This window comes from Lygodium microphyllum, chromosome 4, assembly GCF_053477565.2.
Source record: "Lygodium microphyllum isolate KBCC chromosome 4, Lygodium_microphyllum_v1.1.10, whole genome shotgun sequence".
Taxonomy (NCBI): domain Eukaryota; kingdom Viridiplantae; phylum Streptophyta; class Polypodiopsida; order Schizaeales; family Lygodiaceae; genus Lygodium; species Lygodium microphyllum.
Window position 1 is genome coordinate 40,914,733 of NC_141138.1, and position 14,027 is coordinate 40,928,759.

Here is a 14,027-nt window from a genome sequence, read left to right on the forward strand (position 1 = left end):
CATAGGGCACGCCCAAAATGACAACAATGATTCCAATTACGGAGAGATGCAACAGTCAATGAGAACAAAATTTACAAGTATGTATTTCGAATTTTCCTACTTTATATGCTAAGGAAACATGTTGCCCAATGATCACTCTTGCAGCCCATGGGCATAGGGCACGCCCAAAAAGGTTAAAAAGTCCAATGTGCCAAATTGATGTGTGGGTGCAAAACTAATATTTGTTAGGGGTGCAACTTGCAAGGTTGCAACTGTGGAAGTCCCAGGAGAGTGGAGTCTGGTGCAGTTAACTGTGCCTCGCACGAAAGAGGCTCTCATTAGCAGTCTCGTATGTAAGCCCTGCATCCAATTAGTATAAACTCTCCTCTCAGCCCCGGCCCCCGTCCAAAATCTTTGACTCGATCGTGTACCAGAGAGAGAGAGAGAGAGACACACACACACACACACACACACACACACACACACACACACAGAGGAGCAGGGAAAAGAAAGGGCGATATGGGTCTCGTCGGGATGGTTGTTTCTGGTTGCGGGTTTCTGAGCATTGGGCTGTGGCAGGCATCGAGCACCCTTGCCGCCTCTTCCCTCTCTCCTGGTGGATCTTCTTCTCGATCTCTTCTTCGCAAGGCGCCCCCTCTGCAGGCCGCGCAGCTTACTCTCATCGCCGCCATGGCCGCCCTGCACACCATCAGCGGCCTCATCGACTCCCACAAGCATTCCAGTCTCGATGACGGTTCTGGCTCTGCGAGCCCCCTTGAGCGCAGTGCTGCCGCATGCGGTTTCTTCATATTCGCCATCGCGTCGCTCGTCTCAGAGAAGACTCGACTCCTGCCCCTGCCGCGTGAGGGCCTCCAAATGATTGGGGTATTCGCCTTTGCACAGGAATTCCTGCTTTTCTATCTTCAGCGGCCTGATGCAGGGCTGGAAAGCAGGTATTTCGACCTCCTCCTCGTCCCGATAGCCGCCTGCATTGCTTCCAGTGCATTGAGTATTGCCTACCCCTCGTCAGCCCTTCCGCCCCTCGCCCTGAGTGCAGCCTTGGTGCTGCAGGGTACCTGGCTCGTCCAAATGGGTGCATCGATTTTCAGCAGTGCCTTCATGGCAAAGGGTTGTGAGCTAACTGCAGGTGGTGAAGGCGACTACACTGTGACCTGTGCAGCTGGCATGGCCCTGATGAGGGGGAAGGCAATAGCCACTTTGCAGTTCAATTGCCACATGGCTCTTGTGCTTGTGACATTGCTTCCGCTGTACAGCCTTTGCACCAGGAAAGAGAATAGGTTGCCTGATTCCGATGGCTTGAACTATGAGATGGTGGGTTCGACTGAATCCTATGAACTGAAAAGGACAGCAGAACATGGATCCACATTTCCTCCACCAGCCGTGTTCTCACTTGGCATGGATGAAGATGAGGGACTTCCAGATCATCAGGATGCAAATGGTTTTCGGACTGTGGCAATCTAGGCATTTTACTGCCTTCAATGAAGTTCTTCTGAAGCACTGGTGAAATTTTCAGTCACGAACACTTGTATCTTAGCTGTCTGCATTCCAGCATAAGTCTCCTTCATTGAGGACCCTTGTAAGGAAAAATCCCATAGGCACTGAACAAGTAGTAACCTCATTGGGATGGTGTAATTTTTCCACTTCTGTATAAAGAATTGAAACATGCGTTTGGGGTCAAGATTTAAAGATGACCCAAATTGAGTGATGTGCTAGATGAGGCTATTATAGAAACATTAAACTTGGTACAAAGTTGAGCAAAATGTGATTTGATTCTAACTTCTGTCACTCCTTGTGTTTGCAAGCCCTATTTCCTTCTTAACAAATTATTCCTAGCTAAATTTGTGTCACGTGCCCTGACAAAAGTCTGATCATGAAACGAACTAGATTTGCTGCTTGGCCGTTGTTTCATTGTGGTGGGACTTGGCTAAGGCTGTGCTATGTGCTCTTTATGCATGAATCAAAATTTAAGTGAGATGCAAAGGATGTTTTCTTTTTCCCCTTGATATCATGGGCCTTCAGGGGACTAACTACTTTCTGGTAGCAGCGGCCTTTAGGGGTCTGTGATGCATAGTTGGTTAAAACTCAATCTGACCAAAATCTTTGGTCAACTTTTGGCCTGACACTGAGCAATCAGAGTAGGCTTGGTTGCATAGTTACTTGTTTGTTTGAATATGTTCTTGTGACCTAGATGTGCACCTATCCAGAATTCGATGAATAGGTCTGTTATATGATCTGTTCACTTATTACTTGAAAGTTCAGTATCCTTGTGGGAGGTTTGTGGGATTCTGGTTGGAGCATTCTCAATGGGCATTCATTACTTGAGAGATCAGTATTCTTATAGGAGGTCTATGGAATTCTGTGTGAGTGCTCAGCACTGAAGCAAACAAACAGAGACAGAGAGAGACTGTGAGAGAAGAACATAGATGGTGATGACGAAAACAATTCTTATTTGAAAATGCAAGGCAGGCTGCATACAATCAACTTCTGCATGTGTCAATTGGCCATGTCAGTGAGGTTGCTGGACTGCAAGGAGAGAATCTCAGAGGTGAGGAGAGAGAAGGCAATGGTGGCTGGAGATGATCATGACAGCAGAAAAGAGGGAGGAGGAACCTGTTACAACACTGGGCATAAGTAAGGATGAGGCTATAAATAACCTAGGCACAAGCCAACTGGCCGACTTGCTGTCAACAAAAGTGACACACCTGGAAATGCTGGTCTGACAGCCTGAAAACCTTATGACAGGGACATAAAAGTGGCCGCCCTGCTACAAAGAATGTCCGCCCAGATCTACCTGCCTAAAAGCTGAACCCCAGGTCTGGAAACTGCTGCCCAAGATGAATGTGGCCACAGAATGCAGGAAAGAGAGACGATACAGCTGCTAAAGAAAAGCCGTGTGGGCTGCCTGGAAAAGGCTGCAGAGTGCCATGAACAGATCTGCGCAGGTCTGGGAAATAACCTCCACCTGACATGCCTAGGATGAAGGATGCTGTCATAATCAAAGTCTGAGGGATAGAGAGAGTACCAGAGCTCCGAATATCCACACCAAATTCTGGTGCAGGCTCACAACCAAAAAGATGGACAGAGAAGATAGATAAACACATTGCTAATACTCCTCAGATCTTGGTTTTGGCTGAAGACCGAAGAAGCATAGAAGATGGATCACTAGGGGGGACCAGCTAGCAAAAGCGGAAACTTGAAAGCTGTGAATAACCTCCAAAGAAGACTCCAAGAAGTTGACAATTGAGAGATGGACAGAGAAGAAGACAGGTAAACACATTTACTAATATCCCCTCTTGGATCTTGGGTGTGTTTGAAGACCAAAGTAGGGAAGATAGAACACTAGGAGGAGGCAGCAACTCGAAAGCCAAGAAACTCCAAAGCCAGTGTTGGGGATCTCCAAAGCCGGTGTTGGGGATGAAGGAGTCTATGCCTAATTGCTTGTGTATTCATTACATTGATAGTATCTGCACACTTGTATAGTATAGGTGGCGGGTGCCCATCACTGTTACTTGATTTTTTATTCTTTCATTGACATTTGAATGAGAGAAGGCCGCTTATACATTGTGACTGTTGGAGTTTTCACATACGATGTTTCTGTCTTGCTCTCTTGCTCCATTTGCTATAACTCTTGCTTTGCTTTTGCTTTTGCCTGTGTGTTTTAACTCAGGCTCTACCTTTGATTGGTATCAAAGCCAACCATTTGAGGAGCTTCTTCATTCTTTATCAGTTCGGATGGTAGCTATTGTTTTCTCCTCTTGAGGTATATATCGAGTCTTTCCTTCTTTCGGTTTAATCCAGCTTGCTCCGCGCTTGTTGAGGAGCTTCCTAAGTTTTAGTTGAGCCTTGTTGAGTGCTTAGTGAGCTGAGGAACAACCATTTTATCTGTTTTGAGTGGGTATAGAGCATGTTGTAGAAGTCGTGGTGGATAGATATGGTAGCTTAACAATATTGTCGTATTTTGGTCATAACTTTTGCATACGGTATTACATTTAGGTATTTTATAGTTAGAAACGAAGAGCATAATGAGAGCTACAGATCTTAATATTCATAGAGTTGATTCTTTGCAGTTTTATGTTCTTTGTTTTACACAATAGAATAATCCTGGTTTGGATAACTATAAGTGTAGGGAAGAATATGAGAATGACAATACTTTGAACTTAATTGACTTGATTAATTATTGCCATATATATATATATATATATATATATATATATATATATATATATATATATATATAGAGAGAGAGAGAGAGAGAGAGAGAGAGAGAGAGAGAGAGAGAGAGGAAAATCGACCGCTCTCTCTTTTCAGGTATATATATATATATATATAGAGAGAGAGAGAGAGAGAGAGAGAGAGAGAGAGGAGAATCGACCGCTCTCTTTTCAGGAATTTATTGAAACAAAACTACGGGCACGAAGTTTTTGAACCATATACAAAATGGTTGATTTGATGCAATTTTGAAAAACTAGGGTCTTGAAATTTTACTTTTTGCAAACTTCGAGTAGCAAGTTGATTCTCTTATTTAGTGCTTGGATTAAATTAAGCTAAGTATAAAGTGTTTTTAGGATAAGAGATAGATAAGAGAGTATAAAGTATACAATTGAAATTTTAGCATGAGAGCTTGTTTTAAATGAAGCGAGAGACTTTCAATGTATAGGTGTGGGGCTTGGGTGTTTAAAAGTGAAAAATAGAGGCTATAAATGATAAGTGTTTGTTGAAAATAATAAGTATATGGACATTTGTTTTTTCAAAATGACACATGTTCTCTTTTAGATGCCAAGTCACATTTTTAGAAAAAGAAGCTTATAATCTTTTTGCTCTAAAAATCTCTCAAATGGTTAAGAATTTGAGATAGATGTTGAGATAAAATTGTTCATTCTTGCGAAATTTCGGAGCCTTTGATAAGAACATAATTTTCATTTGAGTAACTTTCAAAAATAGTAATCTCTTAAATTTTAAGAGTTGTCCAATTTAGCTTTTGGAGAGCTTCATTATATAGGTTTATCGGTTCATGGTTTATTTTTTCAATCATGAGCATTTGATTTTACTTTTTGAAACCACTCATTATATAGGCTTTTAGTTAATGTAACTATTTGAGTATAAAAGTCTTAGTTATTTGAGCTTTCTAGTCAATTTGATCACTTGACTAAACTTTTAATTTCTCTTGGATATCTCATCAATGATGATCCAAGTATAATTATAGGGCGTTTTGGCCATTGACTATCTTGAATAGAAAGATCATTTTTTGAAACCCTTAAATAATACAAATTGTCTTACAAAGTCATAAGCATAAAATTAATTTAGAATCATTTAGTTAATATGTCTTGGTAATAATTGACATACCAAAGGTTTATTACATCTCTTTCTGTCATGTTCTTAAGATATTATTTAAAGTATTTTTAATCCTACAACTTCTTCAAAAGCTGTAAGTATTTTTGGAGTCTTTAAAATGCTATTTTGGTATCCATTTGAAATCTAAATGAGAGTAATTTTTAAATTTAAAACAAATTTTTAAGAAATATTTTTTTTAAATTTTTTGGTCATATAAAAGACTATTTGCTTTGATTGAAGTATCTCCTCTTATTCATCTACTTTGGATGGATCCTTTATTACAGGTTTCAAATAATGAAGCCCTTTATAAGACTTCAGAAGATGGATATGAAAAGCATTGTGAATTTTTCAATGCTTTGGAAGTTGTAATCTATAATGAATATCATTAATCTTTTTAGTGATTTGAAATGACCCATAATTTTTTATTGCAAGCTTAGTAACTTGGGATGAAAGCTTGTTAGAGCTTCTTAGACGAGCTTTGTTAAATTTCAGCCACACTCAATCTTTTTCTTTTAAATTACTTTCGATGCTTATTTGTTGCTTTCTTTTGTTTTTTTTGGGATCTTTGGATAGCTTGTTTAACTTGGACGAAAGCTGTATCCATATCATGTACGAACTCATCAATATGAAAGATCTCATCTTTGGTTTTGAGAATAGATAATAAGAGTGGTTTTTCATATATGATCTCATATGGTGCTTTACTTGTAGAAGTATGAACTGTATTATTATAGGTATATTCTACCAAAGACAAATACTTTTTTCCTTCATGGTAATAGCACTTTACCATATCCAATATTGTGAGATTGACTATCTCACTTTGATAATCTATTTGAGGATGATAAGAAGAAGAAAATGTAAGCTTCGTATCCAAATTTTCAAAAAAAGCTTGCCAAAAGAGACTAGTGGTTTGTGAATCTCTATCACCATGATGGATTATGGTAACTAGTTGGCTCAGAATTGGTAATGGTTGCAAAAGCCATGCAAGTTTTGACACAATTAAGTTTAATCTTTTGGCACACAAGACATTCTTTAATTTACTCAAAACCTTGTCGAGGACTTGGCCAAAAGAAATGTATTTCAAGTGCCTTGGTTATGGTCAGAATACCACGATGAGCCATGTAATGTGCAGCATGGCATTCTTCCATTACTTTAGGCCTAAAATACTAAGTAATACATAACTTGTTCTTCATTATAAGAAATCCATCTTTAATAACATAAGAATTTACCATTTTACCAAGTTGTAGATTCTCCCAAATGATTTTAAAATCTTCATTGAAAGCATACATGTCCCTCATACTAGTGAAAGCTGTATGATGAATCATGGACACTACGAAGTTGAGGTCTCCTTGATAGGGCACCTGCTACGTTATTTTTCTTTCTAGGAATATGTAGTATTTGAAAGTTAAATTGAGCTAAATAATTGGCCTATCGAATATGCTTTTTAGAAATCTTTGGTTGGTTAAGAAAATGTCTCAAACTGTCATGGTTCATCTTGATATGAAAAATTCTCTACCTAAAGGATAGTGTCTTCAATCTTTTAAAGCTTGAATGATGGCCATTAACCCCTTTTCATAGGTAGTAGCATTCATTTTATGCATTTTGCAATCTTTTGCTTGTATAAACAATTGCATGCTCTTTCTGGTTTAAGACTGTACCAATGTAGTCTCCTGAATCATCACATTCCACAAAGAAATGTTTCGATAAATTAGATATAATCAAAACAAGCCCTTTGCTGACATAGAACTTTAAAGCTTCAAAAGCTTTTTTTTCTAGTTTGGTCGATTGCTTTCTTGGTTAAGTTATTCTATGGTCTAGCAACCATTACAAACCATTGAATGAATCTCTTGTAATAAGAGCATAATCCCAAGAAACTTCAAACTTCATGAACACTAGTGGTGGCCTATTTGGAGGTGAGCTTCCATGAATGAGATCAATGTGATGATCTTCTAGCCTCTCTAGTGGTAACTCATGAGGTAAAGTGTTTGCAGAATAATATTCATACACCTTTAAGAAAATCATTCAGTCCTCATAAGGTAAAGTTTTTGCAAAATAATCTTCATACTACTTTAATAAACTCGTTTGGTCCTCGTAGGTGAAGTGTGTGCAAAACAATCTCTGGTGGTAACTCGTCAAGTAAAGTATCTGCAAAACAATCTTCATACTCCTTTAAGAGATTCATTTGGTCCTTGTTCGGATGTGAGATGGACTTTTTAATTCTAGACTCTTTGTTAGAATCTTTGATAAAAATCAAGCATGAGGAAATAGAATATTTCATTGCTTTACAAATTTGTACATGGAATAAGATGGGATTAGAGTTTCATTCCACCTCTACATCACAAGATCCATTTTACCCTTGAAAGGAAATCTAAATTTATTTTGATTCCAATCAATGGTTGGATCTATTATTCTATGCCAAGGTGTTCCTAATATAACATCACAATGTGACCAAGATCTCCCATGACAAAACTGTCACGATCTGCATAATCTCCTATCTCAATTCATAGTTTTCTAAGAATGGGAGTAACTTCAGACTCCATTTCTTGGAAAGCAACACCTAACATTTTTTGTGTTTCAAACCTCTCATTTGGTAGATGTAGAGCTTCAACAATTAGAGGATGGATATAATGATATGTAGCCCTTGTATCAAAATGAATGAGAATAGGTTGATTAGAAATCTTACCCCAAGCCATAAAAAGCTTCATTTTCTCTGACAAAGTTTCATCATGTTGCAAGGATTCCTTAGGTACAACATCATTATACGTATGGTGTGTGGCTTAGGGAGACAGGGTCTGGAAGACCTGCCCTTGAGGTGCCCTAAGCGTGAAGTGGGGAATCAAAATAGGCTAGGGGGTTAGGGATGGAGGGATGGAGCCGGCCGACCGAAGCTACCATGTGTTTCTAACTTAAGGACCCCTAGGTATAGTGATTGTGACCTACGTGCATTTTTTTTTTGCCACTCATTCATCTAGCCATTTCATAAATATCCTTGCTGGTATTGAGGTAAAGAAAAGAGTGGTGGGAGGCGGCATTCTTACGAAGTAGGGTCTTGTCTTAAAAACCTTCCACTAAGGAGCCGCGGCTTGCTACCCCCTTTCAAAACTTGGCCCTGTCTCTTTAGTCGGCCTTTGCCTCTCTTCTCCCCTGTGCTCTAGTGACTCTGCTTCTTTGGGCCCCACAATTTGCAGTTGGACGTGTAGTCCATGTCTTAGAGCCCTGCAGGTGATCTCCAACTTTTTTCTTAATGACTCAACGGCCTCCTCTTTCTAAGATTGCATGGCGTCCAAGAGAGTGTGGAGAAAGTTGCATTGTTGGGCTTCCAAAGTCACCTGTGTGGCCTCTGCTCTACTCTTTGCTAACACTTTGTTGCTTTCTATAAGGGCTAGCTGACGCACTAAGTCTTTCACTTTTTCTTCGCTCATGTTCACCCATTCAACCGCTTTTTTCTGCATTTCTTGCAGGCTTTTTTTGTGCTTGTAGGCTAACACCCTTAGCCTCCTCTCCTCTTGGAAAGGTGAGAAGGATCGAAGCTTGCTTGAAAGAGCTATGGCGAGAGAATAAGAGCAAAAAAGAGAGAGTCACAAAATGGGAACTCCAATAGTCACAATGTGTTATTGGGCCTTCCTTTATTCAAATTGTCATTGAAAGAATAAATAATAAAGTGACGGTGATAGGTGCGTGCCACCTGCAGTGTGCAATGGTGGGTATTGTTAGTGTAGTAATACACAGGTGGGTAGGCGGAGGCCCCTTTATCCCCAACAACCTCCCACTTAAAGGCAAATTTATTGTTCCAATGAGGAGTGAAAAGAAAATGAAAATGACAGTACAATGTACACATGTACAATAGGATGAGGAAAAATGTCATCTCATCCAATGCCCACATCAATCTCCTGAGGAAGGCAAAGCACTCAGTAGTGAGGCTTTTTGTGAGCAAATCTGCAGGATTTTCGTCAATGGAGATCTTGACAAGGTCAACAGACCTATCCTCCACGACCCCATGTATGAAGTGATACCTCACCTCTATGTTTTGTGTTTGCATGGAAGACTAGATTCTTGGCTAGCTGAATAGCACTCATAGAATCCGAATGCAGCGTAGATATAGTATCAATCCCAAGGTCATGAACCAAACGGCCCAACCATATGGCCTCCTTGCAAACCTCAGTGGTGGCTGCAACATACTCGGCTTAAGTGGTAGAGAGATCCGTACACTTATGAACCCTGGACATCCAAGAGATAGCACCTCTAGCATAGGTGAATACATAGCTAAAAGTGGACTTCCTACTATCTGCATGTCCTGCATAATCAGAGTTTGTATACCCCACAACTCCTGTATCCTAGCTACCATAGCAAATACACATATCTGCTATGCCCTTCACGTATCTCATGATACCCTTCATGGCATTCCAATGTTTCCTACCACATGTAGCCATATAGAGTGTCACAACACCAAATGCAAAGACAATATCTGGACGAGTGGCTATCATGGTATATACATCAAAATTCCTACGACTGATGCATAAGGGATCTTGACCATCTCGGCCCTCTCATTTGTCTATGGAAAATCGACCTATGAGACCTTCACATAAGAAGGTAATGGACAACCATTAGGCTTCATGTCCAGCATACGGAAACACTCAAGGACTTTATGAATGTACTTCTCTGTGAGAGATAGAGTAATCCGTGATGCTTGTCGCACTTAATGCGCATACCAAGAATGTGAGAGGCCTGTCCCAAATCCTTCATCTCAAAGCTCTTTTTCAGCTGAGATTTAAGAGCATCTAGCTCATTATGAGCTTTCCCTGCTATCAGCGTATCACCCACATAAAGTACCAAAATAAGTAATGAGCAATCATGGGCTTTCTTCATGTAAAGACACGGATCCATAGCACTCCTATTGTAGCCGTATGACTGCATAAAGGTATCAAACTTATGATACCACTCCCTAGGTGCTTGCTTTAAGCCATAAAGACTTTTCTTCAACTTGCACACTAGGTGCTCCCTGCCAGGTTCTGCAAAGCCCTTAGGTTGCTCCATGTATATCTCATTATGCAAATCCCCATGCAAGAATGAAATCTTGACATCCATCCGATACATGTCCAAGTCAAGCTACACGACCAAGGCTAAAACCAAGCGTAGGGTGGTCATTTTGACCACAAGAGAAAAGACTTCATTAAAATCAACTCCATGCTCCTTCTTAAAATCCTTAGCAACAAATCTTTCTTATAAGCCAGCTTGGGGTGCCCAGGGATACTTTTCAGCTTGTACACCCATTTGCATGGCAAAGCCTTCTTGCCGTTAGGCAGTGCAACCGAATCCCAAGTCATATTCTTATGCAAGGAGTCCATCTCAGACTGCATAGTCCTCTACTAAGAGTGACTGTCACCCTTGTGCATAGTTTCATCATAGGTGAGAGTCTCTCCTACATCTGTAACCATGACGTAATACATAGAGGGCTCAAATCGATCAGGTGGACATCTAGTTCTAGTATACCTTCTCACTGCAGGCTCTGCTGCATGTCTAGCATATTGTCCAACACCCTAGCCATGTGTATACCAATTGCTGTTGTAGGCTGTCCAACTGGCTGTGCAGGAGCACGTGGCTCCTCTTGGAATATAACCTTACGTATCTCTACCATCTTCTCAGGCTTCCTATGCATCTTGTCTTCATGGAAGACTACATCATGGTTGTGGATAACTTTCCGCACATGTGGATCCCATAGGCGGTAACCCATCTCGCTTGCATCTCCATAGCCAAGGAAAATGCATTTGACACTCTTAGGATCCAACTTAGTCCGCTTGTCCTTGGGCACATGGTAGAATGCCTCACATCCAAAGACACATAGATGCGAATAAGACGGAGGTTTCCTAGTCCATACCTTCTCTGCAACTTGGAAGTCCAAACCACTGAAAGGTGATCTATTGATGACATGCACAGTTGTACTGACTGCCTTAGCCCAAAAGCTCTATGGTAGGCCTGCATGGCTAAGCATACTACATACACGCTCCTGGATAGTTCTATTGATCCACTTAGCCAATTCATTTTGGGATGGGGTATAGGGGGCTGTCAATTGATGCTTAATACCCCCCTCATTACATAGCTGCTCAAAGGGATGTGACACATATTCTCCCCCATTGTCAATCCTAAGGCATTTCAACCTATGCCTAGAGTCTGGTTCTCAATCAATGCAAGCCATCTCTGAAACACATCCAATACATATGACTTAAGCTTAATGGAGTAAGCCCAGGTTTTATGCGGAAAATTGTCAATGAACGTCACAAAATAATTTACACTATGCATAGATTGATAGGGCATGGGCCCACAGACATCCGAATGTACCAATGCCGGGGGCTCACTCATGCGTGTCCTACCACACTTCTTATGCGTATTCCTAGTCTGTCGGCCATAAAGACAATGCACACATAAATCAAAACATGCATAGTCAAGGGGCAGTAAGTACTGCAAACCAAAAAACATTTTCATTCCCTTCAGGGACATATGGCCCAAATAGGCATGCCAAAGGGATACATGTGGGATGGAGCCCATTGACAAAACATGGTCAACAAAGGACCCATCAACTACAAGAGGATAGAGGCTGCCGGCCTTGGCACCTCTAGCAAGCGCAAGTCTGCCATGTGTGATCTTCTAGGCAGAATCCCCAAATGAAACATGAAACCCAGCATCATCAAGCTACCCTGCAGACATAAGACTACGTATAAGTGCAAGTACATGACATACATCCTATAACAGAAAAGTACTGTTAGTAGAGAACTACATCCATACATCCCCAATGCCAACAACCGCAAGTGACCTGTTATCCAAGCGAACTGAACCAAAGATAGTGCAGTAGGAATGGAACCACTCACGACATGGTGTAACATGAAATGAAGCACCATAATCCAAAAGCCAGCATTGCACATACATAGAGTGAACCTCGGTCAACGACGTAGCATCACAAGAACTAGCTGCAAGTATGTACTCCCCATCAGAGTCATCAGTTTGCATGACATTTATCTCCTTGATTTTCACACTAAATTTCATAGGCATAATACTGCGATAAGAGGAATTTTCTTGTACTTTGTCTTTCCCCTTCTCTTTGTGCTTCTCATTGTGCAACTCATGACACTGTGGGCATATATGACCCTTCTTGCCACAATGATGACATGTCACATTAGCATTTTTCCCATGAGACTTGTTGTGGCGTGACTTACCACACGACTTAGACCTAGGCTTCTACGAGTCTTTGCCACGGCCATTCCCATGGTCATTCTTTCCATTACCATCTTTGCCTCTAACAGTCAAAGCATGTGTGACATATGAGAGGCATCCAAGTTTTTATGGTTGATCTCTTCCTGCAGAAGAGCACTCTCTATATCAGACAAGTTCAAAAAAATAGCAGGAGTACATAAGGCAGTGCGGAATACATCCCATGACTCACTTAGAGTCCCAAGAAAAAACAATGGAGTAACCTCATCATTGAAGGTAATGCCTTGCAAAGTCAAGTTCTTGAGAATAGCATGGAATTGACTCAAATGAGCAGACATCGTCATATTCTCCTTCATGCGCAGATCCATAAGTTGCTTCAGCCAATAAATCAGACTTGATGGAATTTTCTTGTCATAGGGGTTCTTGATCTTATCTCAAAGCTGCCAAGCACTCTGTGCTTCCTCAACCACATTGTAATGCACCTGTTCAATGAGAGACAAGATGAGGGTGGACTTGTATAACTCATCAAGCTCATCCCATTTGTCATTAGTCATAGTTTTAGGATGCTCGCCATGCATCCTTAGTGGCTTGATCTAAGATTTTTGCACCAATACCTACCAAAATTGGCTCTTCCAATATGCATAATTCGTATCATCAAGCTTAGTGATATTGAAGATATCACTGTCAGTGAAAGAAGATGCCATACTGCAGTCCAAAATGGTGCAGGTAGTTCAAAACTAATTGCTGTTTTCTACTATAAACATCCAAAATATCACCAAAACCAAGACAAAATGACCAAGGACTAATAGCTAATGATGCTATCCACCAAGTACCATCAAAGTACATAAAATTAGGATGATTGAGCATGGAAATTCCACGTCAGTCCATGCATAACAATTTGATGTAATAAATTACAGCCAAGTACAATGAGAGCAAACTGTAGGCAAAATGAATGCACCAAGTCAACCAATGATAGTCAAAGCATAACCGACATTAAGCGGGCATAAATCAACAACAAGTGATAGCCATATGGACATCGAGCAAACACCTAAGCATGTCAAATGAATTCATCAATAAGCCGGTACACCCCCTGGTGTAGTAGGGCAAAGTGTACACAACACTAGCAAGACCTGGTACAAATAGGTGTATGCTCAGGAAGTGCAAAGCCCAAATTAGCCCAAGTACATTTGTGAGGACCACTGCATATCAACCATGCAACATCCAAGTAAAGATCCTAGTCTCACAAGTATCCAAATGCTCAAGTAGCATAAACCACCTGCTCAATGTCTATCAAGCATCCAAAGACGCTCCCACTGGCACAAAGTCTGTAAGTATCAAGCAAAGAAGCTCAACAAGGGCATATGAGAACACTAGTGCCAGAAGATCCAAGATCAAGCATCAATAAGACTTGATGAGCACATAGGCTGTGTAGCATCTGTATATAGCATCCATAGACATCAAGTACATCCAAACTGTAACTTTGACAAGCCAAGAAA

At 40.7% G+C, this 14,027-nt stretch overlaps 1 protein-coding gene across 1 annotated transcript; it reads left to right on the top strand.

Moving 5' to 3' along the window:
* Positions 1 to 269: 269 nt before the first annotated feature.
* LOC148036964 (plant viral-response family protein (DUF716)) lies at positions 270 to 1,678 on the top strand. Its single transcript, XM_087675916.1, has one exon. The coding sequence runs from the start codon at positions 499 to 501 to the stop codon at positions 1,459 to 1,461; it is 963 nt and encodes a 320-aa protein (XP_087532042.1). The 5' UTR covers positions 270 to 498; the 3' UTR covers positions 1,462 to 1,678.
* Positions 1,679 to 14,027: the final 12,349 nt, after the last annotated feature.